Source organism: Cordyceps fumosorosea (assembly GCF_001636725.1).
Source record: "Cordyceps fumosorosea ARSEF 2679 chromosome Unknown scaffold_4, whole genome shotgun sequence".
NCBI classification, from domain to species: domain Eukaryota; kingdom Fungi; phylum Ascomycota; class Sordariomycetes; order Hypocreales; family Cordycipitaceae; genus Cordyceps; species Cordyceps fumosorosea.
In genome coordinates, this window is record NW_017387304.1 from 1,527,611 (window position 1) to 1,553,703 (window position 26,093).

Consider the following 26,093-nt stretch of genomic DNA (forward strand, 5'->3'; position numbering starts at 1 on the left):
TTCTTGTTTAGCAGGAACAGGGCATTTGGGCTCTTGAACTTTGTAAGAGGCCTGGGAGCAAGGGACCTCATGCCTCCCAACCCGGACAACCCGGACAACTCGGGTCGGCCCGGAGACTCGGAGTCATCCTCAGCCGCTGCTGCTGCCAGGACATATGTCTGCGCGACCTGCGGCAAGCGTTACCAGAGGAACACCCACCTCCGTCGCCACGAAGCCACGCGTAAGTTAAGCACAATTGGTCCGACCTGACCTCTGCATATTCTGCCCGCATGGGATGGGTCGGCCGGAGGCGTGGGCCCCCAACTCCCCTAGACCCCAAGCCCCTCGGTGATTTCCCATCTTCAATTACGTTTCTAGCTCATTCGTCATGTCTGTTTTCTGTTCTTTACAGACTTTGCTTGCCTAGCCATGATATTATTCGCCGCGCTTCCATTCTCACTCCATGCGGCCACGTTTCCACCTAGACATGCTAACAATGTCTTCTTAGACGCCGCCACTGGCAAGTTCCGCTGTATATACTGCGACAAGGAATTTGGACGAGGGTAAGCTTCATCTTCATCTTCACCAAAACCCCATACACCCACAAGTATCTCTCCCTTCTAACCCCCAAGTCCCACTCAGGGATGTATGTCGCAAGCACATGCTCAGCTGCATCAAAAAGGACTTCGAGGTCGTCGTCCCCGAGCTCCGCCGCGGACGCAAGCCCCAGGCGTGCGAGGCCTGCTTCACGAGCAAGGTGTCCTGCGACAAGGGACACCCTTGCGGCCGGTGTCTGCTCCGGCGCCTGCCATGCCGCCCGCGGGAGGTCGCCTCCGCCGCCGAAGAGGTGGTGCCAAAGTCTACGCCGTCGTCGTCATCATCATCCGCGCCGCTGGAGACGCCACACACCCAAGCGTCATCGGCTTCGAGCCGCCTGACGCAGCCTGCCATCCCAGCGAATAGCCACCCACACCGCGCTGACGAGAGCATGCCCTGGATCAAGAACCTCATCAACCCGCACGCAGCGTCGATGCTCGAACACCTGGCCGACGACCCCAGCTCCGAGACGGAGCGCATCCCCGACATGAGCTTCCTCTCCGGCGGCGGCGACGACCCGTCCCAACCTTCACCGGCCTCAGATCCCGCCACCACCGCCGCCGGGGACGACCCAATGGAATGGTATCCGTGGAGCTACGCCACCATGCTCGACGACGCCCTCTTCAACTTCGACGACGCCGACGACATCAACATGCTCTCCCTCGACGACCCCGCCGACCCCTTCGCTGCTATCCTCAACCCTTTCCTCCCCAGCCCCCCTTCATCCTCCTCCTCCTCCGCGGAGGGCGTGGAGGACACCTCGCTGCTGCTCGTCAACGCGCTTCGCGACCTGGACCAGGAGCTGCGCGCCAGCGACCCGACTTACAAGCAGCAGCCTGCCTTCTCCGCCGCCGCTGTCGCCGCCGCCCTCTCCGCCGCCAACCTGCGCCGCCTCGCCGCCACCTTTTTCCGCCTCAGCCACGTGCACTTCCCCATCGTCCACGTGCCCTCCTTCCGCGCCTCCTCGCCGTCTTCGCGCGCGCTGCTGCTCAGCCTCGCCGTCCAGGGCGCCTTTCGCAGCCCGCCGCTCGACGACGTCCTCGCCGTGCGCGGGTTGCTGCGCCTCGCTGAGGAGTACGTCTTTCGCGAGCTGCACGACGCCCTCGCCGCCACCGCGCCTCGACCGCCGCTGCTGCCCACGCCGGCGGCGCTCGAGGCACTGCAGGCGGCGCTGGTCATCGTCTACCTGCTGGCCATCAACAACAGCGTGTCGTCGCGCCGGCAGAGCCGCGTGCGGCGCATACCGGAGCTCGCGTGGGTGGTGCGCCACCTGGACCTGATGAACGTGCGGCACGCTCCCGGCGAGGGTTGGCGGCTCTTCGTTCACCGCGAGACCTGCATACGGTACGTTTTTCCTTTCACCTGAGATGGCATCAACCCCTTCGCTGAACAACTTTTCGGCAGCATCGCTACCTGGACGGCGGTGGCCGACTGGCACCAGTGCGGCATGTTTCGCTGCATGCCCATCATGGCCACCACCGAGCTCAACTGCGACCATCCGTGCTCCACGGCCGTCTGGGACGCCGCCGACGAAGCCGAGTTTGCCGCAGCCGTGGCCGGTGATGAGAAGCGCCTCCGCAGCGGCCACCACTCCCCCTCCCCCTCGTCTTCCGCCGCGAGTTCCACATCTGGTCCATCCTCTCCAGTCTCTGCGCAGTCCAATATCCGGCAATTCATCGATATCCTCATGGCCGACAAGTGGAACCGCGCCGAGCAGTGCCCGCGGGACTCGTACAACATCCACGACCTTAGCACTGCCGCCGTGGGTACGCGACTCCTACCCCTCCCCCTCTCCTACTTTTCCTCTCCCATCCCATCAACCGCCTGGCTAACGCAACTCGTGCAGCTCTGAGCAACGTCGCCATCACCGCCGACATCATGTCCATGATGCCCTTTACCGCCCCGGCGCTGCTGCGCTCCCTGGCCCGCTGGCAGGAGCTCTGGGCCGACCTGATCAGGGAGCTTGGCACGGCGGCGCTCATGAAGACTGGCATGTCCAGGCACAGCAACGAAATGGCCCACTTGACGCGAAAGATTGTCGAAGCCAGCATCAACAAATCGAAGCACCCCTTCTTTCAAAAAGTCGGCCACGAGACGGTGACTGAACTGTACAGCTTTGTCATTCATGGATAGACAGACTCGCAGCGCACCAGCGCTTGTATTATACCACAAGACCAAATGCCACCCACCAGGCATCAAGATACCCAGCTCAACTCAATTCTTCAAAGATCATGATGGAACCTTCCCCTCTCCACACCCTTGCATGTAGCGAGGAATGCAGTGAGAGAAAAATGCGTGGCTCAGGGAGCCACAGAAATATCATCTCTAAGCAACGGCAGATAACATGAGCCGCCCGAGCCGCTTGAAGGAGATAAGAGTGTTCCTAAGACATGATGTCAATCTAGCCACGTGTCACTGTAGGGGTTAGCAAGCAATCAAGAGCAAGTAGAGAAGAAAAGAAAACAGAAATTTTGCCATCGTGAATTTCGTGCCGGACGGTTGTCCAACAATGCTAACCCATGGGTATCGGAAGAATGCGAAAAGAAAACCGACCAATGACCATCAATAGGAATAACTCGACCGTGCGACGGCGGCCCGTGTCCGAATCAAGAAAAAAAAAACCAGCGCCTATTCTCAATTCCAGATTCCTCGTTTCGATAACCGAACCAAACCTAAGCTATGTCGTGTCGTATGTGCGCTGGTCCGCGTCCGTTGACTGAGACCGCAGCGTAAAGATTGTACAATGAAGTGAATTCGAAAATGTTGTATCCGTCCGATTAATTGGAGCAAGGTCCGATGAACTTCTCGTGGACCTTCTTCAAGAAAGCTCTCTGCATGTGAAAGGAGGAGTAATCGCCTTTCATTATGACGTCGAGTATGCCGCCGCATGACTGATCGTTTGCGACTTCGTCCATTCTTTTGCGAAGCGCAACGAATGTGTCGCCAAAGCGCTCGAAAATGGTGGCTGCGTTTGAGGAGCCCCCAGAAATATCATTTTCAGAGTTGTTCGGATCAATGATGGATAGCCTGTCCGTGCTCTTGTAGGTAAATGAACGAACGTTGGACTAAAAGATGATCAGCCTACATTCCAATCTTGTATTTTGCGTAACTTACCTTTTTAACATAGCCTGCTGGCGCGGTGAGGGAAATAGCATTGACCTCATAGTCGAACTGATGCCCATAGAGATCAAAGAATTCAAGCAACATCTCGCCGAGATGATGTTCAGGGACGAGACTTCGACTTTGAACCTGCGGTAATAATTGCAACATGCTGACAACCAAGCAAATAACGGAGAAGCCGCCAATTCCACCGTTGACCGGTTCGTTCAGGCCGCGCATAAGAAGATAGTGCTTGATAACGGTAACGAGGATGGGCATGCATGGGTAGAGCTGCTTCCACTTGACAAATGTCTCAATGGCATCGACACCGCCGAGGTTTTCAAATGAAATGTCGACTCTTAGGCCAGTAATTTTGTCGACAAACTTGACTAGAGGTATTCGCGCGTGCGCAATTACCTGGACTGCATCGCTGTCGGCCACTCTCTGGGAAACCAGAAACTTTTGGAACTTGTAAAGCCAACTCTTGGCACCAAGGTAGGTAGGCGGGCCGCCTCGCATAAAGCTTGCCGAACAAACGACAATATCCATGTCTGCGGTGGGAAGATATAGGCCTGACATAAATGAGCCAAACGGGAAGACATGCGCACTCGCAAAATTTCTCCCATCACGTCTCATAGCCTGTTTGAGGTTGTCGACGAGATTATCTCGAATGCGTTGCTCAAAGTCGCGCGGCCGAACATACTCATAGAAATCCATGACTTCTTTATGAAGGCGGAACGCCATATCCGTTGTTGCACTGTGATCCACCGTCGCCCAAGGGCAAGGATTTTCTCCCTTCTTCGTGAGCCACGACGTTGCGATGGAACCTTTGGCTGGTCTCACTCCTCCCTTTTTGAATGACCCATAGTTTGGCGGCTTAATTTCATCATCAATTGTCCGCTTTCGGGACCCAAGAGGGTTGGAAGTACTAGCAGAAGAGCTTATCTCAGGCATCGGCGGCCGCTGCGGCAGGGCATGTGATAGAGTTACTTTCGTGGGTGCTTGATCGCTGGGCAGCGCGGGAGGGGGGGGCTCATAATCTGGCTCAGATTCAGAATCGGAGTCCGACTCCTCGCTAGTCTCGTCTTCATCTTCAGTCGGATCAAAGGACAAAAAGTCCTCGGCCTGCGACGGTGCTGCCAGTTTTCCTTTTTCCTCCAAACGTGCTTTGCGAATCAACTTGACGACGTCGCGCCTCTTGTGTGTGGTGTCTTCGGGGCAGGGCAGTGCAGTGTAAGGGTCCGGGTTGGACCACTTAGGTGCCTGCGCTGCGCTCTCCGCAGCTGCACCTGTCCGCTGCCTTTTCGTGGACGGCTCTTGGCCTTCTTCGTCTTCAGAATGTGATGAGATGTCCATGGCGAGCTCATCGTCGTCTGAGAGTTCGTCTAGATCCCGGAACTTATTCGAACCGCTGAGACCGTCCAGTCGCTCCTCGGGTAAATTCAAGGTAGCACCGGATATGAGTGCACGCTCAGCCGGCAGCGGGGGCTGCCACCTACGACCTCCGCGGCCTCGTTGGGGTCGACGCTGGTCGCGCCTCCCGTCGCCGGCATGGTGGCCGCGGCCACCGGGACTGGACTCACCCATGCCGGCTGGTTTATCCATACGAAAAGTAAAGTCGCCTTGGGGAACATTGAAGCGGTTGGATGGCGGAGGCCGGTTGCCATTCCCGCGCGATCTTGGGCCGCCGCGGTCTCTTCGGTCGGAATACGAGTTGTCGGGCCGCCAGCCGTCGCCATTTCTCGATTGTCCGTCGCGAGGCCGAAAGCGACTCCCTGGTGGCTTGTAACCACCGCCATCACGGCGAGGAGGATTTCGTGGCATATTGCGCCGGTCAAGATGTGGTGCAGGTTGTATGTGGTGGGCAAAGAGTGTTTACCGGTCGCGACGATGATAAATCTTGGCCGCGAAAAAAAAAGTTTACTATTTCGGAAGGGAAGTGCCGATCAGTGCTGACTCATCCCAATCGTATGCCGTTGCGGTTGCCTGCGTCAGCGGTGATCGTGGATATAGTCAGAGTGACTTGGGTAACTGGGCTGAGATCGGGAATTCATGTTTAAAATTCTCTGTACGACTTCCTCATCAGAGGTTTTGAATTATGGAGGAAAATCGCCTCAGCACCCGACAAAGCGGTGCCTGCGTTGTGCATGTAAGCCTCAAGGGCAGGTGGGCCGCCAGAGCGCCCGTGGTCTCAGCCTCGCGTTACCGTGACTCAATCAATGGGTTGACATGGTTGACTAGTTAGCCCAGAGAGCTCATAGGACGGCACTTGAGTTTTCATGAAGCAAGAACCGCATCTACCGTCAAAATGTCGACTGAAGACAGTGATAAACGTGCGCAGGAACTTAATGACGCCCTGCTTGGGGTGCCTGGATATGCGGATGACACAATGTTCTTCGTCGCCCGCTATGGCCACCGTCTTCAGGTTTGCACGACCAGTCACCCAGCTCACTGCCTAGCCCGTGCATTATTATTCTGACCCAGGCTATCGACACAGTGTACTCTCCGCAAGGCGGATTTCGATACCGTAACTCAAACCACGACCGAACTGTCGATAGCCATGTCCAAGCCGAATAACCAAGCGCGCGTTTCGGAGCTTCGCGCCCAGATCATGGAGATTCTCAGGCCCTTTCCCGAGCTGGCTCAGGACTATGACAGGTTTGCCGCCAGCGCGAGATCAACTGCCGCTTCTTTCGGAGCAAGAAGGAAATAGTATACGTTTCACTGGCTTGATTGTATTGAAGGGAAGACGTTCTAGCTGGAGCTTTGTTGAGCATGAGAGATAGGTACACAGATACCGGCATGCAAAGACCTATCTTTGCAAATGAGCATCGGGTTCATTTTAGCATTTATTTATTCTAAAATTAGCAAAATTAATAATTAATCAGTACGGTACAGTTGGAAGCTTTTTCCTCCCATTCACTTCAAAAGGCCACATTCAACAGCTGTTTTAGCTTGCGCGTTCCCCAAGGGCGGCAACTTGAGCGCATGTGGGTCTCCAAGCTGAGGAAGCTAGTTGGCCACATTCAGGAGTCCAATCCAAGAGGCAGCTGCTTCGCAAGCTGTTCTCAACTCGCGGAAAAGCCAGCCTCTCCAACTTTCCATCTCACCTCTTCCCTAGCACTCCTCTACAAATCCCGCCCAGCAATCGAATCGAACATCCCGTTCCATCCAACAAACACCCCACCCAAACCAGAGCGCGCGCGCGCACGCACAACCACACATCCCACAGCCCGCAACAACCAACAATGTCAAACTACTACGGGCAGGGCGGCGCCGCGCCCCCTTACGGCGCCGACGGCGCGCAAAACCTCCAGTTCTACCCGTCAGCCTACACGCCGGGCGTCTCGGGCGCCGCGACGCCGCAGCAGGCCGCCTACGGGTATCCGGGCGGCAGCATGAGCGGTGCCGCCGCCGGCTCGCAGAACGGCGGCTTCTCCTCGAGCAGCTTCGGCGGCGCGGGCGGCGTATCGGGCCGCATGGGCGAGCACGGCGGACTGCGCACCGGCTGGCTGGCCGCCTTTTCCACCGAGGGCTACGACGGCGAGCCGCCGCTGCTGGAGGAGCTGGGCGTCAACTTTGGCCACATCCAATCCAAGGTACGTTTCTTTTGTCCTGGCCAACGCGACGATAGGAGGGCGAGGGTAGGACGAGGCGCGATAGAGAGACTGCGTCTGCTGACATTGTTATGCTTCTGATAGACACTGGCGGTACTGAACCCCTTCCGACACATTGACCAGCACATCATGGACGACTCGGACCTATTCGGCCCCATGTTCTTCTTCTTGCTCTTCGGCTTCTTCCTCCTCTTCTCCGGCAAGGTCCACTTCGGCTACATCTACGGCCTCGCCCTCCTCGGCTCGACCTCTCTACACATGATCCTCTCCCTCATGTCCCCCGCCGCCGGCGACGACTCCTCCGCCTTCCACGGCCACCAGTACGGCAGCGAAGCGCCCCCTCCGCCACCCGGCCGCGGCTCGACCGCGCACGGCACCGCCGGCCACGGCGGCGGCCACTTCTCCGCCACGCTGACCTTCCCGCGCTCCGCCTCGGTCCTCGGCTACTGCCTCCTGCCCCTCGTCATCACCAGCATGTTCGGCGTCGTCATGCCCATGGACACCCCGCTCGGCATCATCCTCACCAGCTTCGCCATCATGTGGAGCACGTACAGCGCCAGTGGCATGTTCTGCGCCGTCGGCCGCATGAAGGGCATGCGCGCGCTCGTCGCCTACCCGCTCGGCCTGTTCTACGTCGGCTTCGGCATCATGGGCATCTTTAGCAGCCGCGGCAGCGGCTCCCTCGCCAACGCGGCGGCCAAGCTCAACAACTCCTGAGGAAGGGCCGCGGGTGTTACAATTTGAGGGCGGTCTTGGTGGGAGGGTGAAGACTGGAAACTGGTGCTTTCCTCCTGCTTACAAGAGCTGGGAAGACTGTCAAACAGGACGAGGACAATGGATATATATAGTGGTTTTGCATTTGGGCGCATAGCGAGGGCAAAATTTCTTTGTAATGAATCAACTACGGGTTGGGATGGGATGCTTGGTAGACAATGGTTGGGGATGCGTCAAAATCTCAAGACTCGGAGGTTCGATGCGAATTTGTGGTGTATCATGAAAGTTCTCAAGCTATAAAGTCACTTCAAAGACATTAAAGATACGAGAGGGCTCATGGAACGCACCCAATAATGAATAAACAAAATCCAAAATCAGTGGCCTGCCCATGCGCAGTCTCATAAATCAGAAGCGACAATAATACAAGAGAAAACTCTACATCTGTCCGTTAGATCATGTTTATCAGTTGGAGAGTATTTAAAAGCAAATTGCTGTGCGTCTTTTATTATGCGTTTCAGTCGATCCAAATATATTTTCGTGACAAAAGACCATCCCTTCGGTGCTCATTTCTTTTCCGTTATACCAGTCAGTAGCTCTTCCTCCCCAGTGAACAACCCACCGGCCTTTGATCTGCAAATAGCGCAAAGTCAAAGAGACAAACATGCTGAGACTAGAAAAATGAAAATGTGTGGACGAGAGCCAGCTCTCTCGCCGGCCGCGTTTACCAAGCAAGCATTATGAGGGAAAAAGAAATCGAAAATGTGTAACCCAAAGTAGCAGGACAGAAGAAAGGAATCAAAAGTAAAGATGTCATGCCCAAATTATACATGCGCCCCCCAGTAGTAGCAATTATTCGACACTAATACTGCGCAGCTTAGTGGGTTCCATTGGTCTGGGCATCCGCTTTGCCAAAGACCACAGAGAACTGGCCACCGGCACCGGCACCAATGATCTGCTTTCCACGAATAGCGGTGTTGTCAATCTGCGTGGGAGTCGTGATGTCCTCTATCGTGCCTTGACCAGTCTGATAGTTGCTGGAGAATCCCCAGGAGTAGACTTTACCATCCCTAGCAACGGCAAAGTTGTTGTCAGAGCCTGCGGCGACAGCACGGATGCCAGATACCTCGGGGTTAACCGTGGGCTTCACCAAGATTCTAGGCGAGCCTCTCTCATCAAAGATGACGTCGTCCTTGTTCAACTCGTCGAGTTCGAACCCGACCTGGTAGCCGTCAACACGTCCCCAGGTGAAAAGCGTGCCGTCCTTAGAGCAGGCTAGAGAATGGTGAACACCACCATCGATATCAGTAATGACATGATCCTCCAGATCGGTCAGTTTGGCAGGCTTAAGGATAACCGCATCATCTTCACCGGCGTTGGATTGAACACCAATCTCGCCAAAGTTGTTGAGGCCCCAGCCCCAGACTGCACCATTCTTGTCGACCGCAAAACTGTGGTAGGCACCGCAAGCAATCTTGGCGATCTTGCCGCGGGGAAGTCCCATGCCCTGAGGGGTCAGGGAGGACATCTTGTTGCGCTCAATGATGCGGCGACCGAGCTGGTTCTGCTGACCACAACCCCAAGCAACGACGTTGCCCTTGGTGTCAAGAGCCAAAATGTGGTTGGAACCGGCGGCCAGAGCGGTAATATTCTTGAGGGTAGGCAGAAGCATAGGCCGCTGCTGGATCTTAATGGACTCGGTGAAGCCCAGAACACCATCGCTAGAGCGGAAAGTACCCCAGCCATAGACGCGTCCGTCTTGCGTCAGGACAAAGGTGGCGCTGTCGCTAGCGACAACCTGGACAAACTTCGTACCGGGAGCAAAGTACTCCTCGCCAACCGCAGTAGGTGTGCTCTCTTCGGGATTGATACCGGTGTCATCATCGTCGCTGTCCGAGTCGGAGTCGTTGCCGTCCATATCCTTGAGACCACCATCCCAGTTCGTGTCGCGTCCGAGCGCGCCCTGGTCATTGACGCCCCATGTCAGAATCTTGTGGTCGCGCGTCAGTGCGGCGGCGTGCATGCCACCACAGGCAATTTGGATGACCCCGACTGACTTGGCCCCAAGGTTTTCGTTGAGGCGAGGTCGCTTCACATCGATGGGCTTCTTGCCGTTCACCTTCTTGCTGCCCAAGCCGAGTTCTCCAGAGGTACCCTCGCCAAACACGTAGACGTCGAGGATCTGGCCGGGAACCTCGTTGACGATCTTGCCAATGTCCGGGAAGACCTTCTTGGGCTTGGGAACGGCAATGGCACGGGGCGCGGGGGTCTCTGCCTTGACTTTCTTGGTGCGCTCTGTCTCATCGGTGGCCTCAACGGAAGCCTTGCGCTTTCTAGACGCGGCGGCGTTGCCATTGGGCTCTGGCGCAGTGTCCGCCTTCTTCTTTCCGGCAGTCTTGGCCTGCGCGGAGTCTGAGGCTGGCTTTTTCGCGGTCATTTTCGTCTTGGGGACAGCCGCATTCGTGGACGCAGCAGCGTTGCCATTGGGCTCTGACGCAGTGTCCATCTTCTTCTTTGTGGCAGTCTTGGCCTGCGTGGAGTCTGAGGCTGACTTTTTTGCGGTTATTTTTGTCTTGGGGACGGCCGTATTCTTGGACGCAGCGGCGTTGCCATTGGTCTTTGGTGCGGTGTGCGTCTTCTTCTTTGTCGCGGTCTTAGCCTGCGCGACGTCTGAGGCCGGCTTTTTCGCGGTGATTTTCTTCCTGCGAACGGCTGTGTTCGCGGTTGCACTGGCTGCGGATGCCTCCTCCTTTGCAGCTGGCATCTTGACGGGACGAAAGTTAAGGGGGTTGGTGGGAAGGGGCGGCGCCGGCTAGAATTTGGCGTCGCAACGTTTGCTCTAGAGCCGTAGCGCGAGACAGTGAAGGAAAACAGTCGGCTGCGCGAAAAGAGAAAGCAGGCCAAAAAAAAGGAATGAGTTGCCTTGAGAGAACGGGGCGCTGGTAAATGAGACAGCTAGTCAAGTAACTACCGCCTTGCGCGGACAAAACCAATGGGAGGGCGAGGTTGGCTTGATGGAATGAAGACTGGAAAGCTTGATCCTCCTGGGGCTGGGAGCGACGAAAATGCGCGTTGGTAACCTGGCGCCGATGGAGCCACTCGTGGGTGAGCTTGCCGTGTCTCACCAGGCGCCTAGCCCAGGAGCTCTGACCGCCCACGAAACTTTTTTGATTATGTCCGGCAGAATGGATAGGTCGTTCCACCGGGCGGTGAGCATATGCGCTGTACGACGGCCCGATTTCCTCATTTGTTTTGATGATCAGCTACAACACAGTACACTTCCGCACGAGACACTGTTCAGCTGATGAAGTCATCGATTGCTATCCTAAAAGTGCGCGATTATCATGATTGCGGACCCCTTGTTGTCCGGCTTATTGGTATTTTGAGTCTACAGTTCTCCTGCCTGTATCTCTTTGTTTCCGCACCCGTGTGTAAATGCTGCAGCAGTCCGACCCATGTGTGATTGCAGGGTTTACTCGAGTAAGCCTTTATGGAGGCCCGAGTGCTTCCCATCATCAACACGCTTGCTAAAAATCAACCCTGAAACGCCAGAGCTCCATCCCATGCGCAGCTCCAAACTAGTCATCCAAACAAGAACGGTGTGCGAAAAATGCATGTTGTTGGCGAACCCTACTTGCGGGTGGTAAAGTCGATCTCGTTGGCAGGGTTGAAGCCACCGTCGGAGGCCTTCTCGCAGGTGCACGCATCGGCAGCGCGGAGACCGCAAGAGCATGTAGGTCCGGCAGGAGGGGCGTTCTCGGTCGCGGAGCGCTGGCAGGTGCATTCACCAGCAGGGCGCGCGCGGCACGAGCAGCGAGCACCGGCCTGGATGCGGTTCTCGGTGGCGGCCTTGTCACAGGTGCAGTGGAGGGCTTGCTTCTGGCCGCAGCTGCAGGTAGCCTGTCGGGCTGGAGAGTATGTAGTTAGCATCGCAGCTATTAAGTACATGAGGTTAGGTTGTGTGAAACATACCACAAGCACACTCAGAGGCGCCCTGGCGGCAGCAAGTGGAAGCCTTGAAAGCAGTCATGGTGAAGGTTGGTGGAGGTTGGTGAGGGTTGGTGAAGGGTGGGAAAGTTCTTGAAGAAAGAGAGGCAGTTTTTGATGGAGTTCAAGTTGCAGATGTGTATGAAGGAAGCGCTGTGAAGAGTGAAGAATAACAACCCCTCTGTTGGAGGTTATACAGTGACGTCTTTATACTTGGAATCAAGGCCCACAGCGCTCGAGATCGGCCCAGGTTGCTGACCTTGGGGCGAAATTGGGATGGCTATGATTGGCTGCAGCCATGGCATAGGGGGTCAGCCAGCCAATCAACAGCAGTTCATTTCCAAGCACCACGCGATCTTGGGCAGCCATGGCCTGTCACATCCTTCCAGCGAATCATTCATCGCCTTTTGCAAACAGTCGGTAACAAGCTTTGCAATCATCTCAAAATGAATCATGGGTTTGTTGGCAAGGCTATCTGGGCGAGACCCGATTCCACCAGCCTTGCAACGACCAACCGACCCCTGGACAGTAGCCCCTCCAGTTCCTTCATGAATCACCCACAACTTACCCTAGTTTATAAGTCCAGATATTGGACACTCGAAACGTATGGCATGACTGCACCAGAATCTAGCTTCGAAGAAAGAGTGTCTGCCATATTCATTGGTCGTGTCTGGTAAGATAGGCTGAGGCCAACGAGTGACTACCAAATTAACCGGAAGATGCTCTCCTGAGGGTGCTCTCCTCACTGCATGTCACATTCATCAGATAAGATTCAACAGCAACGCCATGCAGCTATGGTGGGGCGTGGGTGACGATCCGAATACCACCACTACTGTGAGTGCGAGAACACATGTAGAAAATGACCCTAATAATGATTCAATTCGTCTTTTTTCTCAATAATGACAATGCTTGTAGAATTCTCATACCGTGCAAACTTGTTCAGTCCTTCGTGACCCTAGTAGTAGCCCGCTATTCGTTGACGTCATGATGCACTCAGAAACTACCTCGGACTAAGATAGCTTTCCCGCAGATGCCGTGGTGACCAAGACGTAGCTCCCTTCAGTTCCAACTCGCTACCCAACAATCAGCAACTCAATTCAACCCTACCATAACACCACAAAAGTCTCTGTCATTCACGCTACATCATGTTCTCCTCACGAGCAGTCATGCGCCCCCTCCTGCGCTGCGCTCCCCGCGCCTCCGTCCCCGCGCACCGCCGCCTCCTCAACACCGACACCGCGCCAGTGCTCTACTCCGCGCACGCCAGGACCGTCGGTGCGCGCAACGGACACGTTGAGGGCAGCGAGGGCCTCGTGCTGGACCTGGGCATGCCCAAGGGGCTCGGTGGCGCCGGCGGGCCTGGCAAGACGAACCCGGAGGAGCTGTTCGCGGCCGGCTACGGCGCGTGCTTCCAGTCCGCCATGGGCATCGTCGCGCCGCGGCTGGGCCTCAAGATGCCGTCCAAGGCGGAGGACAGCGTCATCAAGACGACGGTGCACATGGTCGGCGACCTGAAGAAGGCGGACCTGGGCATCAGGGTCGAAATGCTCGTCAAGGTCAAGGGCCTCAAGAAGGAGGACCTGGAGAAGCTGGTGGAGAAGACAAAGGAGACGTGCCCGTACAGTCGTGCTACCCAGGGCAATGTAACTACCAACATCAAAGTCGAGTCATCGTGAAGCACACGGTGCAAAAAATATATTGATAGGGTCGATGACGGAATCGATATGCGGCTGTTCTGTGGAGGTGCGCATCGGCACAATTTCCGATTGGTGCGTCCATCCTCATTCTTTCAGCTGGTTAAATCGCGAAACTGCTTTTTGCATTTCCTCAACAATATTAAAGCCTGTGATAAAACCCCAGCGTTCGCCCAGCAACTTACGCATTGCGTCCGCGTCAGCAGAGGCCGCTTGGCCTTGGCAGCACATTATCTGACCCGTGACTTTGCTCGAGTCAATAATGTTTTGGCAACGCAACCGCCGCACCTGCTCGTATGCCCGGAACGCGATAGTTACTTCTTCCGGTTTTTCGACATCGCCCAGCAGCGCACCCAGGACCGCGGCGTCCTCAATTGCCATTGCGGCACCGCTACCCTGCCAGGGAGTAGAGGCATGAGCTGCGTCGCCCATGATGCACACGTTACCGCGGGCATAAGCAGGCGTAGACTTGTGTTCCCACTGAGAATACAGTCGCAAATCCGGGCTCTGGAGCAGAAGCTAGTACAAAATATCAGCGCCAAGTCTTTTTTATAAGCGAAACCTTATAGCCGTGGCTGCGTACCTCGATCATGTTTCTCGCAATGGGCCCATCCAGGCAATTTTTGAGCGCCATTTCGAGAATTTCACGGGTCAGCGGCCGGCTGCGGTCCTCTGGCTGGTCTTTTTCGACCGCGGATACGACGCACTGCACGGTTTCACCGTTGTCGAGGACGTCGTGCATGATGAACGCCCCGCCTCCGCACCAGCAATACTGGCGATGCTCCGTAAAGTATCTGGCGCCAAGCGCCGCCTTGGCTTTTCCGAACGGCACCAGATATCGGCAATCCCAGAACCCCGCTGGAGTGGCGGCGTGGAGGGAAGCGCCATCTTGGAGAACGTGCTTGCGAACGGATCCAAATATGCCGTCCGCGCCAATGACGGCGTCAAAGGTCTCTGTGGCGCCGTCGGAGAAGGCCAAATTGATCTTGCTCCCCTGCACGCTGACTGTCTCGAGCTTCTTGTTGACATGTAGAGCTGCCTTGGGCAGTGGCGCGACGAGGGCGGAGAGAAGGGCAGCTCGGTGGACGATGACATTCTGGTCGCTCGAGGGGATGTCGAACACCTTTTCACCGGCATGGGGACCGGATGCCTGTATGGGGCAGCAGTAGTAAGTAGACTATGCGATGGAATGATATGGCACCGGGTGTACGGCGTACCAGCACTATTCGGGACGAGTTGGAAGGCACTGCACCTGCCTTATCCAAGATGACGTCTCTAGCCGAGGGAATGATGGCTTCGAGCGCACCAATGGCATGGGTAGGGATACCTACGGCGGCGCCGCGCTCGGAAAATTCAGGGGCGGATTCGTAGACGTGAACATCTAGACGAGGTTTGTTGAGGAGGGCATTTGCCATGGAAGCGCCGCCCAAGCCACCACCAACGATGGCAACGCGAATATTGGGTTGAGCCATGACTCAGTGTATACCTGCGGGGGATCTGCAATACTATCTTGCAGGGAGGATCTGTCTCCGGACAGTTGGAGTTGCTACTGCAATACCAGCCTGACCACACCATTGTTATATATGTATGTAGGCGAATAATTTCAGGCTGCCAGCCTGGTTCAACAACGGATGAGTTAGGCTGGGGAAAACAATGCAGCCACTGCTGCCGGCGACTTTTGAGAGTGAGGATCGGCGGCCTAGCTACATAGTTAGATACTTTAGATGACTTGGTGAGAGCGAGCTTCTGCCGCCGATATTCTCGACCTACATCTCGGGCTGGTAGTTGACTCCTGGGAATCTGGGGTTCTCCATAGGGACTCGACTCATCATTCAGAAACTGCCTTGCCGATTCAATTTACCGAGGGCATGGCTTGTCTAAATTATCGGCGGCTGATACTAGTGCGGGATAGGGTGGGATACCGGCGACTGCGGGGGATGTTGGGGTCGAATCTGGGGTACTGGCGGGCGTAAACAGTGACAAATACTTGAAATGGATGAGTTACCAGCTTGAGATGGTGGCCAGTGGCTGCTGGTGATATTACCCGGAGTGTGACTGGCCAAAAGGCCAAGTCACTTACTTGCCTGGGGCAAAGTTCATAGAGATTGCTGTCCACTCTGCCTATCTGCAAGAGTAAGAAACTGCGCTACTGGAGACACACAATGATTTTTCCAAAGAAATAAGAGAGAGAGAAAGAAGGTAAAAAGTTTTCTTCAACATAACGTTTTTCGTCAGTGGCTGCCAAACCAGAGATGACCACGAGGTTGTCCTGTTGAAAACTGGCAGATAGATACCTAAAAAGCGCCACCACATTCAATACAGGGGCAATATCAGCCACTGTGGGCGCTGCATGAAGACTGATCTCGGCACATTTTAGACGTGCATATACTTGACGGGGGAAGTTCTACATAAAGATATCCTTTTAGAAGTGTTACGACGTTGAATTTTTTTTTGATACTGAACTCAGTCGCAATAGGAAATAAAAACAAAATAAAAAGGAGGTAACTATCAATGCAAAACAGATTACCTTACCCTTGGCATTAACCTTGACAAGTCCTTGACCCCTGTTGGGGTTCGGCAAGAGGCTAACTAACATCTCCACTGAACAAACCATAACTACGCTATAACTATGTACAGTATGTACAGTATGTATGTATGTACCTACCTAACCACCGCGCTATCATACCCCAGGTTTCTAGCAAATTTTAACGAGACTCCCGTCCTAGCATGCCGCGGATCCTCTTGCCGTTTTTTTCCACATTCATCACTTTACCCGCCTCGACTAGCCTTTCATCATCTGTTTATTCATCATCCCATCCAAATTATCTGCATCAATGAGCCCCGTATCCTCCCCCGCAGCTATATGAGCTGGTTCCTCCCCCGCTCCAGTACCCTGATTGTCCTCCACAGAGAGCATCCTCACTGCGTGTTGGCCAGCAGCATGAATTACGAACAGCGACATCCCTCCGGCTCTGACAGCCTCAAGGCCGCCTCCATGCAGGCAGTTTCTCGCCATGCCGACATCACCATCGAAGAGTCCGTACGCCCCCGTCCAAATTCCCAGCCTCCCATTAGTTTCGCTGCCTAACACTTTTTACTTTGTACAGTAGCGAGTCGGTAAACTTTGATCCCAGGCTCGAGCGTCGCCTGCGGCTGAAGATTGACATGTGCATTGTCCCAATTGTCGCCATCCTTTATCTGTTTTGTTTCATTGATCGCGCCAATCTGGGTACGTTATCGAATCTTCTCCATTCATGGAAGCAAATGCTAACATTACCTCCCGCAGGAAACGCCAAAATCGCCGGCATGGATAAGGATCTTGGCATGAAAGGCTACGACTACAACATGGTCATCTCCATCTTTTACATATCGTACATTCTCTTCGAAATCCCATCCAACGTTCTCTGCAAATGGGTTGGCCCCGGGTGGTTCATCCCCCTCCTCACCGTGCTCTTCGGTGTCGCTTCCGTCGGCACCGCCTTCGTCAACACGGTGCCGCAGGCTGCCGGCGTGCGCTTCCTGCTCGGCATCTTCGAGGCCGGCATGATGCCTGGTATTGCCTATTACCTCTCCCGCTGGTACCGCCGGTCCGAGCTGGCCTTTCGCCTGTCCCTGTACATTGTCATGGCGCCGCTAGCCGGTGCCTTTGGGGGGCTGCTGGCCACGGCCATCCTCAAGCTCGAGAGCTTCGGGAGTCTCCACAGCTGGCGCATGATCTTTGCCATAGAGGGCATCATCACCATCGGCCTGGGAATCGTGGCCTTTGCCATCCTGACCGATCGGCCGGAGACGGCCGCTTGGCTCACCCCCGAAGAGAAGAGACTCGCCATCGCGAGAGTCCAGTCTGAGCGTGTCGGCAGCACGCAGGTGCTGGACAGAATCGACACCAAGAAACTGAAACGCGGCATATTCAATCCGGTCACACTCAGCACGGCATTTGTCTTCCTTCTCAACAACATCACCGTGCAAGGCCTTGCCTTCTTTGCCCCCACCATTGTCGCCACCATCTACAAGGACAGGACCGTGATTGAGAAGCAGCTCTTCACTGTCCCCCCTTATGTTGTTGGAGCCTTCTTCACGGTGCTATTTCCTCTTATCAGCTGGCGGATTGACCGACGCCAAATTTTCTTCATCCTCTCCGCCCCGCTAGTCATGGTTGGCTACAGCATGTTCTTAGGCTCCCATGACGCGTCGGTGCGATACGGGGCTACGTTTCTGATCGCTTCGTCCGCCTTCTCCCTCGGTGCCCTCACAAATGCCCAGGTATCAGCCAACGTGGTCGGGGACACAGCTCGCAGCGCCGCCATCGGCACCAATGTCATGTTTGGCAATATTGGCGGGCTCATCAGCGGCTGGTCTTACCTGCCCTTTGACGCCCCCAACTACCGCATCGGCAATGGTCTCAACTTGGCTGCGGCAGGAACAGGGTTACTCATCAGCACCCTCACGTTACTGTGGATCAGGAGAGACAATAGAAGAAGGCGTGCCCTGGATGTTGATGGCGAGCTTCGAGACAAGCCACAGCAGGAAATCGAAGACATGGACTGGACTCATCCTGGATTCTTATGGAAGGAATAGCGTTATCATTGTATTTTTAATACACTCTATTTTTAGAGTTAATCTTTTGTACTATGGTATGCATATATTCCAACTTTTTATCTCGCTGCCCGGAGTAATCCAGTCTTCTCCGCATCCTTTCCATTTCGGCGTGAGGTCCTCAGCAACAAGCTTTCAAAAAAAATCCCCCCTAGCAGCCATGTCCGCTTTTGAAGCTTTCAACATTTTCTCCTGGCAATTATGTTTTCCCCTGCCAGTCATGTCCGCTTTGAAGCTTTCTAAATCTGCAGATTTGAAGTTTGCAGCCTCCTCTGCCCTCTTTCCAATGGTCTCGAACCGGCTCTTTCATCCCACCTTCAATTTGCTTCTCTCCTATTCTCGACATCTACAGAGATCAACCGTCACCCCGCGGGTACTCAAAGTCAACCAAATCCCGACTTTGGATGGAGTTTTCTTCTTGTGGACAGAGCACTCCGAGCCATTGCCTCTCCAAGGTCGTCCCTTCATACCACATTCTTTCCTCATGGCGAGCTTTCCGGTTGATCTCCTCCGTGGCTTCACTTGTACCCAGATGTATCTGGCCGCCTCATCTCTGGCGACGGTCTCCGCACTAAGTGTCTTCATCACGTAGAGTTTTGGAATATCATCCCATCCATTACGCATGTATGGCTTCACCATACCTTCGTAAAGGGCTTAGGAAGAGTCCAGACCTGGCTAGAACGTCATGGTACTGCTTTTACTTTATGAATTGCGGTTTTGAAAGGCACGCACCGACGACTACGCCGTCCGATTTTGAGTACAGTGTTGCACAATGAAAAGTTAATCCTCTTGAGTTGAAAACCTTGCATCGCGGACAAGTATAAAAAGAAGGCGACCACCCCGACTTCTCACGAAGATCCTGCCACTCACACCACTCACACCACTCAATTCTTTCGCTTCCCATCTACTTCAGTTCACTCGCTACTTATCACACACCAATCCCACTCGCTTCTAGTGCTTCGATCAAGCCAACCACACCACAACCACACCACAACTACACCACAACCAGCTGTCCTTGCTCATCTGTCAAGAGAGATCTCTTGTTCTTCTTCCACAACAAGCCAGATGTCTTCCACTCCCAGATCACCACGACCCTTCACTTCTACTTCCAGCAAGACAGCCGGTACACAGTCGACTCAGAACATGGAGGCTAGAAGCAGTAGTCCCGACACCGTCACCGGTTGGCCCAGTTTCTCCGAGGACCAGAAGGCGTCCCAGAGCCTTAAGCGACCTCTCCAAGAGGTAGATGAAGAGAGCCACAGGCTCAAGCGTTACTGCGCCGACCTCTCCGCCGAGTTACGCCACGTCCGGCAGAGCTTATACAATACTGAGCTCGAACGTGACACCGCTGAGCAGCTCCGCCGCTCTGCCGAGGCGGACAAAGTCGGCGCTTCTCGGGCTTTCGAGGCCCATTTGCGCTACAACGAGGAAAGAACCTACAAGGCCGCCTCGAGAGCCCAGAAAGCCGAGGTCGAGCTCCAGGCGATCACGGCCGTCAAGGACGCCGAGATTGCCAGCCTCAAGGCCCAGTTGGCCCACCGCAGCGCCTCCCTGGACCTCAGAGATGCCGAGACCGTCGGTGTCGTCTCTCGGTCCACTCATCGCAAGGTCGCCCTGAAGCTCAAAACCGAGATCGCGAGCGTCAAGGCTCACTACGCCCATCAGGAGGTCTTCTTGAACGCTCACGTCGCCATCCTCGAGGCGCAGCTGGCTGACAAGGAGGAGGCCGTCCGCATCGAGCAGGCCCGCTCCGCGGTCAATCTGCAATTGAAGGACGAGGAGCTCGCCGCCTACCAGGCCAAATAAAACTCACAAATGAATCACAAAAGAAAAAAAAAAAAGGTATTCCGTTCTTCTTCGGCGCAGCTTCTGCTGATGTCCACTTTCTTATTCCCACCAGCGCTGACTGTCCAACCAGGGGTTACTTGTTTACACACACACACACACATACAGGTTGGACTTTTTGGGCATTTTTATCAGGTCTGACTTTGGAGACATGTGTAGCGAATGCTTGGATCAAGTTTTGTTTTGATGACTTCATTTTGTATACCCTGTTTTCATTTTGAGAACAATAACACTATCGTTGGATAGATTCAATTTACATTTGCCTGACCCCAAGACTATTCATACCTTTTTGCAAGTTACTGTGCCCTTGATTTTTGATTATCATCACTACCATCACTATCATCACTATCATCACTATCATCACTATCATCACTATCATCACTACTATCACGATCATCACTATCACCACTACATTTGTTTAATTCACGGTCCCAGAATTTTGATAAACTTATGCAAGTGTCTGTGCCCTTGATTCTTGATCCTTTGCATAGACGACTGTCAGTGTAGTATTGTGCAGTAAGTAAAGTAGGTGTAGGTAGCTCAGCACAGACTAAATGATCGAGGCACTACCCCTGTACTTGCAAGATGTATAGAATTGGTCGAAAATTGTAACAAGTAATCTCTTTCCAAGTCGCTGTTGTCTATTTCCTCTCTTTATATTCAACAAAATTAATCTGACTTTTCCCTTTTTCCCACCCTCTTTCTATGGACCAGGTAAGCCGCAGCCCCTCTCCGATGACTCCTCGCAGTCCAGAACACTCTCCCAAACTCGGGATGCCGCGAATAATAGCGCGCCTTCCATCTCTTATGCCCCCTTCCCAGGGTATCCCGCCTTATTTGGACGCTCCTGGCCTGGTAGCGGCGGCAGGTGGCGGCCCAGAGCTCCGGCTCGCCGTCGATCGCGATCGAACCTTTGGTGAGCAGCTGCCTTGCGAGGGGGGACTAGATGGCTGTAGCGAGCGCTTTGTCCCTGTGCTGTTTGTCCCAGGACCTGACGTAAGGCTTGAGACGAGGCTTCTGGGCGGGCCGTCGCTTCCCGAAGATGGCGAATCTTGTCCTGATCCCCGCGATTCATCAGAGGAATGCTGCTCCGGAGTCGCAGGTGCTTCGCCGCGGTCTTTTGAGGCGCCAGCATATTCCTCGGCGGGTTTCTGCTGTACATCTTCATTGGCGTCTTGCTGCGCCGTTGCTTCTTCATCGATCAGCCCATACCAGTCGCTCTCATCTTCTTCGTCGACGATGGTCTCTCCGGTAGCCATTCCCGGTGCATTCGACACTCTAGCATTAGCAACCTTGAGTAACTTTTCCCGTTTTTGGCTGGCCATGTCCCGAATATTTCTGAGTGCAGTTACGCCCTGTAAAAAGGCCTCCCGATCGCTGATCATAGCATAAGCTTTTAGTTGCGTCATGTGGTACGCTTCCCGCTCTCCCTCAGCCCTCGGGGCCGTCACATGGTGCGCAAAGATCTTAAGCGTGCCGTCGTGATACGTGCAACTGAATGAGTACGCGTTGCCGTCGTATACAGGCTCGTCCTTGCCGTAGTTTTGAAGACTGTGCATGGCGCGAGCCCCATGGGCTCCGTCTATACATGCCTGTCGCCTCCCCACGTCAATGCCCCCGGACGGAGCTTTGGCTTCCAGGAAAAAGTTGGGCGCGATCGGGGCACAAAAGTGACCCGTAGGGATGATCCTGTTTTTGAGGTCCTCTCGTACCTTTTTGTGGATGTGGCTAACGAAGGATCCATCGAACATGTCAGGCACCAAGTCAACAGTTGTCCCATCGGTCATTGTTTCGAGGTTGGTAAAGCGAAGATTGACTTCGCTTGGGAAATCAGGCTTGCCAAGTACATCAGGAAGTATCCTAACCATGACACTGCCCTTAGAAATGACTCGGCCATTAACTTTCTTGAAGTCCTTGAAAGCCGACTCTGGGAACTGAGAGAGTGAAAGCGATGGCCGACGCTTAGATAATCCTCGGACAAGACAGTCAAAGTTTTTAGGTTCCGACGCTTCGCTGGCATTATTATGCTTGAAGCTTTCGGGGTATATTTTGCAGTCCACCAATTTCTGCTCGAAATCCTTATCGTAGGCAGATGAGCGCTTATACTTGATGGCAGGGTCTGACGGGTCTATAGACTGCGTCCGCCGAGTCGATGCAGAGCGCATAGGGCTCATCTCTTCGTCTTCGTTTGGCTCAGGATGCTATCCAGGTATTGTCAGTCCATGAAATGTGTATTTAGACGGCATTAAACGTACCCCTCGTAGGTGGCTAAGGTCTGGCCCGCCGTCTTTCGCAAATAGAGCGATTCTGTTCAATTTCACGGTGTCCACAGTTGTGGTAGCCGTATCGAGAGGCCTCGTGGCGTTACGACGATCCAATTCACGTAGAGCGCGAGGCGTGAGCCAGACTCTCGACAGCGTGTTCCAGAATCGGGGAGGGTAGTTGGCTTTGCGCGTGGAGGATTGGAACTTGGCCCTCTTTGCTGGTAGTTTCTCCACTGCGAGTTCGCCTGTATTGCGCCTTTTGAGATTCTGAGGCTTTGCCATGGGCGGTAGAAGAGAGCTGATGGTTGAAGGTGGCATGGGGAGATGGCGAGTCGATGCGAGCATTATATGATTGTTTTCTGGTCACGCGGCCCGGTTCGTACAAGAAAAAAATGATGAAATGAGAAGGACTGGATCGGATCGTATTATGAAACTGCTCGTAGCACCGAGTTGTACTTGTGTAAAAGGGCAAGGGGTGGTATCGGAGTAGGCAAATATTGGGTGACTGGTTGGATGGGAAGGAAAGTTTGGGGACGATGCGTTCCACGGTTCACGCATAGTATTTAAGCATCAGCTGGATAGGCAGGATTACCTAAGTCTTCCGTGATAGCTTGCTTCCCGAGAACCAAAAGGTCACACGAACCAAACTTGCATCACCCAAGCACGCGATATCCTCAGCCTCCCAGCCTCTCACCCATCCCATCCCATACCATCCCATTATTGGCCGCAGCATCGCTGCCGTAAGCAAAAATGAAGGCAAGTAGTTACTTCTCTATGACGATGAGAAAACAACTGTTTTGTCTAACTCACAGCGTCTGCTAGGATATTCTTATCGATGAAAGGTTCCGGATCGACTACAAAATCGGAGAAGGTGGCTTTGGTCTTGTCTATGCCGGTGCGTATGCAGGACGCGTCGCGTTGCTTTTCTTTTTGTTCTTTTCTTTTATTTTGTTCCTAACCTTCCCAGGAACCGATTTGGTGTCGGACGAAAAAGTGGCCGTTAAGCTCGTGCACATCAGAGGAGACCCCGAGCTCCTGCGGCTTGAAAAAGATATCTATAGAGATCTTGCGGGTGGCGTCGGAGTACCGGAGATCACATGGTTTGGGGAGGAATGTGACTACTATTGCTTGGTCTGTGAGCTTCTGGGGCCATCGCTTGAGGATCTTTTCAATTACTGCGACCGGAAATTCTCGCTCAAGACTGTTCTGCTCCTAGCCGACCAGGCTATCGCTCGGGTCAAGCATTTCCATGACAAAGGGTATTTACACCGCGATTTCAAGCCAGAGAATATGCTTATGGGGAGCGGTAAGAGAGGCAACATATTGTATATTATTGACTTTGGCTTGGCCAGAGAGTGTCATGATACGGACCGGTATATGGGGTTCGAGAACATCCCGTTTGGCGGCACTGCTCGATATGCTAGCCTGAACAACCACAATGGTCGAGGTGCGTGTTGTCCTGTAGTGGCAAGTACTGTTGGCTAATTCTGTAATAGAACAGTCTTGGGGCGATGACTTGGAGTCGCTGGGATATGTGCTACTATATCTCGCGCGTGGCTCACTGCCATGGCAAGGCATGGAAGTGGAGGATGGCGAAGACAAGAACAAGATGATTGGGGAAATGAAGCTAACGGTACCGGTTGAAACGCTCTGTGAAGGACTGCCCGAAGAGTTCGCAACATACATTACATACACTCGGTCGCTTGGGTTCCAGGAGAAGCCCAAGTACGCCTACCTTCGCTGCCTATTCCGTCGCGCCTTCTCAGCTCTTGGTTTCCAGTACGATAACGTATTTGATTGGACAGAAAAGCTATATTATGAGCTGCAAGCCGAAATGCAAGACAAAATACAACGCAAGATACAACGCGACATGGAAGGCGAGCTTCAACGCGACATTGAGCGGTTACGACTGCCGGGAGATGACACGTCCAGCGTGAAGAGGCGGACACGAGGCACCTGGGATGAGAGGCGTCACTTTGCTATACGAAGGACACAATGACGGCGCGGCGAGACGGCGCAGCAGGTAATTCAGAGTGCAAGGATAGAGTTGAAGTTGGAAGAGGCTGATTATTAGGCTGATTCGTTCGGGGGGCAGTGTGATTCAGCTCCGGTCCCGGCACTGAATCAGGTGGATGTTACCCCACAATCCCCGAAGCCTTCACCTTCATGCATGAAAGTAGGTAGACTTACTAGATACTCTTGTCCTGATAAAAATAATTGTCATTTTTCCTTGTGCAAATATATTTTCTGTGTTCTGCATTTCATCATACATTTTTACTCCAAAATGTCGCAACAAGCCAACGCAAGCCATGTACGCACAGTTGTCGTGATCGGGTATGCTCACCCCCGCCATCATGCCATTCCTAGAAACATACATACTAACCCGGAATTACGAATACAGCGCTGGTGTCGTAGGCCTAGCTTCGGCCATCAAAATACAGGAGGCCATCGGATCCCGCAAGGCAAACGGGCAAGCTGATATCCAAGTGCTTCTCGTGGCACGAGAATGGCCCAGCTCAATTCCCGGCTCTCCCTCCAAGCACTCGGCCAATTACGCCTCCATGTGGGCGGGTGCCCATGTGCGGCCGATTCCTGCAACGACGCCGCAATTGCGACGCGAAGCCGAGTGGCTCAAGCAAACAGTGGCAGAATTCAGCTGTCAGGTGGAAACGGAGCCATGGAGCGGCGTCACTCGCTGTAAGGGCATTGAGCTCCTAGAGGCCCCCGACGAGGGCTACCAGAAGCAGGACGCCAGAAGCTTTCTGGAGGAGACTGGCCTTCCGCGGTATAGGAAGTGGTCCGAGTCGGAACTCCCCAAGGGTGTGGTTCTCGGCTACGAGTATGAGACGTATTGCGTGAACACTCCGGTATACTGCCAGGCCCTGCTACGCCGATTTATCCTCCGAGGCGGCAAAACTCTCAAGCGGGATCTCAAGACGGAATGGGAAGCATTTGGGTTGCAAAAAAATGTTGTCCTGGTCATCAATGCCAGTGGCACCGGATTCGGAGATCCAAAATACTTTCCGACGCGAGGTATGCTTGGGAACAAGCACTCGTTAATTTGAAGCCTACTGACGTCTCGACGCAGGCCAAACAGTTGTCACCGACATGGACGATGCAACCACGACGGTGACGCGCCAGAACAAAGATGGCACCTGGAGCTTCATCATCCCCCGGTTCTTCTCAGGCGGCACCATCGTCGGCGGCACCAAGCAGCCTGGTGAGTGGTCCACAGAACCGGACGCCGATACGCGCGCTACGTTGCTCGCTGGTGGGCGGGAGCTTCGCCAGTTTGCCAGCTCCTCTGCCCACGCCGCGCGAGATGTCTCCGTCATTGCGGATGTCGTCGGCCGTCGGCCCACGAGAGAGGGAGGGATGCGGATAGAGCTAGAAAAGGGGTCCGTTTCGGGACAGCAGGCGACGGTGTTGCATGCGTATGGCGCGGGAGGCCGAGGCTATGAGACGGTCTGGGGAATCGCGAATGAAGTTGCGCAGCTGGCGAGTGATTTTTTGGCCCAGAAAGTTTCCATTCTATCCAAGCTGTAGACAATCATGGTTTGAGTTGATTCCGTTGGAGGTTGACCAGGCAGCGCAGAGCAATCTTAAGCAGAGGACTTGAGCACTCAGCACAGGCCAACCAGCGCACTTCCGCCATAACATAGCCTTTTACATGCGAGAACTGGCATAAGCTAGTGGGCTTTATC

At 54.2% G+C, this 26,093-nt stretch overlaps 13 protein-coding genes across 13 annotated transcripts; 8 read left to right on the plus strand and 5 right to left on the minus strand.

Moving 5' to 3' along the window:
- Nucleotides 1-69: 69 nt before the first annotated feature.
- ISF_02675 (Fungal transcriptional regulatory protein) lies at nucleotides 70-2,709 on the plus strand (the record flags this gene model as incomplete). The annotated part of the gene is made up of 5 exons (XM_018846281.1): nucleotides 70-220; nucleotides 488-542; nucleotides 649-1,920; nucleotides 1,981-2,342; nucleotides 2,423-2,709. The coding sequence occupies 5 exons, from the start codon at nucleotides 70-72 to the stop codon at nucleotides 2,707-2,709; spliced, it is 2,127 nt and encodes a 708-aa protein (XP_018706988.1).
- Nucleotides 2,710-3,353: 644 nt separating this feature from the next.
- On the minus strand, nucleotides 3,354-5,499 carry ISF_02676 (PAP/25A-associated-like protein; the record flags this gene model as incomplete). Its single annotated transcript, XM_018846282.1, has 2 exons — nucleotides 3,354-3,641; nucleotides 3,691-5,499. The coding sequence occupies 2 exons, from the start codon at nucleotides 5,497-5,499 to the stop codon at nucleotides 3,354-3,356; spliced, it is 2,097 nt and encodes a 698-aa protein (XP_018706989.1).
- Nucleotides 5,500-5,983: 484 nt separating this feature from the next.
- On the plus strand, nucleotides 5,984-6,388 carry ISF_02677 (hypothetical protein; the record flags this gene model as incomplete). The annotated part of the gene is made up of 2 exons (XM_018846283.1): nucleotides 5,984-6,100; nucleotides 6,173-6,388. The coding sequence occupies 2 exons, from the start codon at nucleotides 5,984-5,986 to the stop codon at nucleotides 6,386-6,388; spliced, it is 333 nt and encodes a 110-aa protein (XP_018706990.1).
- Nucleotides 6,389-6,923: 535 nt separating this feature from the next.
- On the plus strand, nucleotides 6,924-8,009 carry ISF_02678 (hypothetical protein; the record flags this gene model as incomplete). The annotated part of the gene is made up of 2 exons (XM_018846284.1): nucleotides 6,924-7,274; nucleotides 7,377-8,009. 2 exons carry the CDS (start codon nucleotides 6,924-6,926, stop codon nucleotides 8,007-8,009), a joined length of 984 nt encoding a protein of 327 aa, XP_018706991.1.
- An 871-nt stretch (nucleotides 8,010-8,880) lies between these two features.
- Nucleotides 8,881-10,767, minus strand: ISF_02679 (Regulator of chromosome condensation/beta-lactamase-inhibitor protein II; the record flags this gene model as incomplete). Its single annotated transcript, XM_018846285.1, has 1 exon — nucleotides 8,881-10,767. The coding sequence occupies one exon, from the start codon at nucleotides 10,765-10,767 to the stop codon at nucleotides 8,881-8,883; it is 1,887 nt and encodes a 628-aa protein (XP_018706992.1).
- An 866-nt stretch (nucleotides 10,768-11,633) lies between these two features.
- On the minus strand, nucleotides 11,634-12,033 carry ISF_02680 (copper resistance protein Crd2; the record flags this gene model as incomplete). The annotated part of the gene is made up of 2 exons (XM_018846286.1): nucleotides 11,634-11,911; nucleotides 11,976-12,033. The coding sequence occupies 2 exons, from the start codon at nucleotides 12,031-12,033 to the stop codon at nucleotides 11,634-11,636; spliced, it is 336 nt and encodes a 111-aa protein (XP_018706993.1).
- A 1,102-nt stretch (nucleotides 12,034-13,135) lies between these two features.
- ISF_02681 (OsmC family protein) lies at nucleotides 13,136-13,666 on the plus strand (the record flags this gene model as incomplete). The annotated part of the gene is made up of 1 exon (XM_018846287.1): nucleotides 13,136-13,666. One exon carries the CDS (start codon nucleotides 13,136-13,138, stop codon nucleotides 13,664-13,666), a length of 531 nt encoding a protein of 176 aa, XP_018706994.1.
- Nucleotides 13,667-13,771: 105 nt separating this feature from the next.
- Nucleotides 13,772-15,156, minus strand: ISF_02682 (salicylate hydroxylase; the record flags this gene model as incomplete). The annotated part of the gene is made up of 3 exons (XM_018846288.1): nucleotides 13,772-14,203; nucleotides 14,268-14,834; nucleotides 14,902-15,156. The coding sequence occupies 3 exons, from the start codon at nucleotides 15,154-15,156 to the stop codon at nucleotides 13,772-13,774; spliced, it is 1,254 nt and encodes a 417-aa protein (XP_018706995.1).
- Nucleotides 15,157-16,547: 1,391 nt separating this feature from the next.
- On the plus strand, nucleotides 16,548-18,262 carry ISF_02683 (Major facilitator superfamily domain, general substrate transporter; the record flags this gene model as incomplete). The annotated part of the gene is made up of 3 exons (XM_018846289.1): nucleotides 16,548-16,720; nucleotides 16,792-16,913; nucleotides 16,971-18,262. The coding sequence occupies 3 exons, from the start codon at nucleotides 16,548-16,550 to the stop codon at nucleotides 18,260-18,262; spliced, it is 1,587 nt and encodes a 528-aa protein (XP_018706996.1).
- Nucleotides 18,263-19,345: 1,083 nt separating this feature from the next.
- ISF_02684 (hypothetical protein) lies at nucleotides 19,346-20,086 on the plus strand (the record flags this gene model as incomplete). Its single annotated transcript, XM_018846290.1, has 1 exon — nucleotides 19,346-20,086. One exon carries the CDS (start codon nucleotides 19,346-19,348, stop codon nucleotides 20,084-20,086), a length of 741 nt encoding a protein of 246 aa, XP_018706997.1.
- An 872-nt stretch (nucleotides 20,087-20,958) lies between these two features.
- On the minus strand, nucleotides 20,959-22,707 carry ISF_02685 (hypothetical protein; the record flags this gene model as incomplete). Its single annotated transcript, XM_018846291.1, has 2 exons — nucleotides 20,959-22,326; nucleotides 22,381-22,707. 2 exons carry the CDS (start codon nucleotides 22,705-22,707, stop codon nucleotides 20,959-20,961), a joined length of 1,695 nt encoding a protein of 564 aa, XP_018706998.1.
- A 571-nt stretch (nucleotides 22,708-23,278) lies between these two features.
- Nucleotides 23,279-24,388, plus strand: ISF_02686 (casein kinase I isoform delta; the record flags this gene model as incomplete). Its single annotated transcript, XM_018846292.1, has 3 exons — nucleotides 23,279-23,288; nucleotides 23,357-23,836; nucleotides 23,886-24,388. The coding sequence occupies 3 exons, from the start codon at nucleotides 23,279-23,281 to the stop codon at nucleotides 24,386-24,388; spliced, it is 993 nt and encodes a 330-aa protein (XP_018706999.1).
- Nucleotides 24,389-24,673: 285 nt separating this feature from the next.
- ISF_02687 (FAD dependent oxidoreductase superfamily) lies at nucleotides 24,674-25,935 on the plus strand (the record flags this gene model as incomplete). The annotated part of the gene is made up of 3 exons (XM_018846293.1): nucleotides 24,674-24,723; nucleotides 24,791-25,422; nucleotides 25,478-25,935. 3 exons carry the CDS (start codon nucleotides 24,674-24,676, stop codon nucleotides 25,933-25,935), a joined length of 1,140 nt encoding a protein of 379 aa, XP_018707000.1.
- Between the last annotated feature and the right edge of the window lie 158 nt (nucleotides 25,936-26,093).